This window comes from Pundamilia nyererei, unplaced genomic scaffold (assembly GCF_000239375.1).
Source record: "Pundamilia nyererei isolate P.nyererei 1_Seehausen unplaced genomic scaffold, PunNye1.0 scaffold00133, whole genome shotgun sequence".
In the NCBI taxonomy this organism is placed as follows: Eukaryota; Metazoa; Chordata; class Actinopteri; order Cichliformes; family Cichlidae; genus Pundamilia; species Pundamilia nyererei.
In genome coordinates, this window is record NW_005187534.1 from 891,453 (window position 1) to 893,726 (window position 2,274).

General features: G+C 53.3%; 1 protein-coding gene across 1 annotated transcript in view; it reads right to left on the minus strand.

Moving 5' to 3' along the window:
- Positions 1 to 987: 987 nt before the first annotated feature.
- slc30a6 (solute carrier family 30 member 6) overlaps positions 988 to 2,274 on the minus strand; it is a 58,754-nt gene continuing 57,467 nt past the window's right edge. The window contains exon 13 of the mRNA XM_005743603.2: positions 988 to 1,694. Coding sequence (XP_005743660.1) covers positions 1,062 to 1,694 — 633 coding nt within the window. The 3' untranslated portion in view covers positions 988 to 1,061. The remainder of the gene's footprint in view (positions 1,695 to 2,274) is intronic.

Here is a 2,274-nt window from a genome sequence, read left to right on the forward strand (position 1 = left end):
CACAAAATCAGACGAAGCTTCAGATGTTGAGAAGAGTCAAGAATGTCTTCAGTCAACTTCCAACCTCAGAAAACATCAAATTTAGGATGAAAGTTTTCCTGGCTCGGACTTCAGAACTTCAACGATTTGTTTTTAACGACTGGAGCAGAGGCGTCACAGCCCAACATTTAGTGTCATTAGGAACTGTTTGAGTTCTTTTGGCTTCACTCTGTTCTCCTTCAAACATTCCCTCGACCTCCTGAAACTGAAGGACAGCGAGGAGGAAGAGGAGCTGATTTGTGCGACTGTACCCAAAGCCTCATGGCCTCTCTGTGAGCTCGTCTGTTGGGGATGTGCAGCCCTGATTTCCTGATTAGGACCCGCCTAAATAAAAGCTGGTCTCCTCCTCCTCATCATCCCCACACGCCAGGACGCGGGAAACCTCATACAGGGGCGGAGTCACTGATGGTGTTTAAAGTTTAATAGTTGATGGACTGAGCAGATTTATGGACCGGATAAAGATCTGGGAAGTTTCCTGATCACTTAGGTCTCACCTTTGCCCCGTGACGCGGAGCTCCACCACGCTGGACGAAGTCGGTCTGTGAGGAAGTTCTTCGTTAATAAAATCTGCATGAAAACGACTCAAACGAAAAGATAAACGAGGATTTCTGATGTTTGGTGAATCTCGGGTGAGACGTGGAGTTCGCTGTGATACTTGTTTCACGCAATGCTGGAAATATTAAACATCAAACTCTTAAAGGATTCAGACTCAAAGACTTTTATTTTTTTAAGGAATGTTTGCAGGAAAAAAAAGCTTACAAAGTACGAGCACGCCACTTTCTAACCGCCAAACCTCGCGATCAGTCCCATAACAAAGAAAGCACTCAAAGATACGTGGTGGTCTCCTCGTCCGGACAATAAATACATCACCACCATCGCTCCTCTGAAGTCATCGACATCTAACACCAGAAACTGGCGCCGTCGTCGATGCTGTGACGCCGCTGCCTGACTCGACGTTCCCGAGGAGCCGACCGTCACAAATGAATTTCGAGTACCCGAAAGTCCTGAACCCGCCGGAGCGGTCACGGCCGGTACTGTCGGTACTGCGACTGTGAAGCCAGAGGGTTTCCGAAGCGCAGCGGCGCCGTCGACCCGCCAAACGCAGTTCTGTAGCTCTGAGAGGACGGCCCGCCGCCGCTGCCCACGCCCAGTCCGAGCCCGACCCCCAGACCCTGTGTGCCCAGTCCCATCCCGCCACCAGGCCGCGCCAGGCCCTGATTCAGCATCCCTGTGTAGGGGGTCGACCCGTAGGAGAGTCCCAGGCCTCCGTACGGCCTGTGGGTGTGGTGTCCCAAAGCGGCGAGGACCATCGGCTGCACGTTCCTCCCCGGAGTGTCGAAGGAAAACTCCGGAGGGGGGCTGGTGGGTTTGGAGGGGGTGGAGGTCAGCGGGTCGAACTCTCCTCCCGGGGACAAGAGCAGAGGAGGCAGCGATGAGGCGAGGGCGGCGTAGCCATCGGCAGCACCCAGCGGGGAGGCAGCGGGCGAGGAGGACGAGGAGGAGGAGAGGGCCCCGGTGAGGAGGGGCCGGGACCAGTCGTCTTTGAAGATCTGCACGGTCAGCGTGGAGACGAGCGGCAGCAGCCGGTTGGTGACGTGAGCCAGAACCAGCTGTTCGTTGGCGTCGCGGCGGATCCGGACGTGGGCGGAGCCAGCCTGAAACACAAGAACAGAGAGAGAGAAGAGCTAACTCTTCAGTAACTGCTCAGCAAAGCGATTAAATACAAACACGCTCCAGACCAGATCAATAACACACAGATTACAGTAAGCCTGATCATGCAGTTCCTCTGACGTCCACACGGGGCTCACTCCACATACACGCCTATATTAAAATGCCCATACGATGTCTATCGATGCCCAAATATGGTCATATCTGGCTCCGAAAACCCAAAATGAAGCAAAAAAAAGCTTCAAAATGCAGAAACCAGCGGGTTATGTGACGGTGGCCACGCCCACACGGCCTGAAGTGTCTTCAAGTCCGTGACCCCGTTATCGGTGCGCAGACACGAGAGCGATCATCTGATCCAAAATCATGCAAACAGTTCAGATCCAAACTCGGAGACGAACAAAGACGTCTCCAGTGTTCCTGCAGCGCTCCTCGGGCAAACCGAGCGGCGTCACAAACGTGCGCTGAAACGAAGCTTAGCTGGACTCTAAACGCTGTTAAACCCAACCTCTCTGACCTTAAAACATTAAACACAGTTTGTCATTTCTGTTGTTGGGAATATTCAGACCT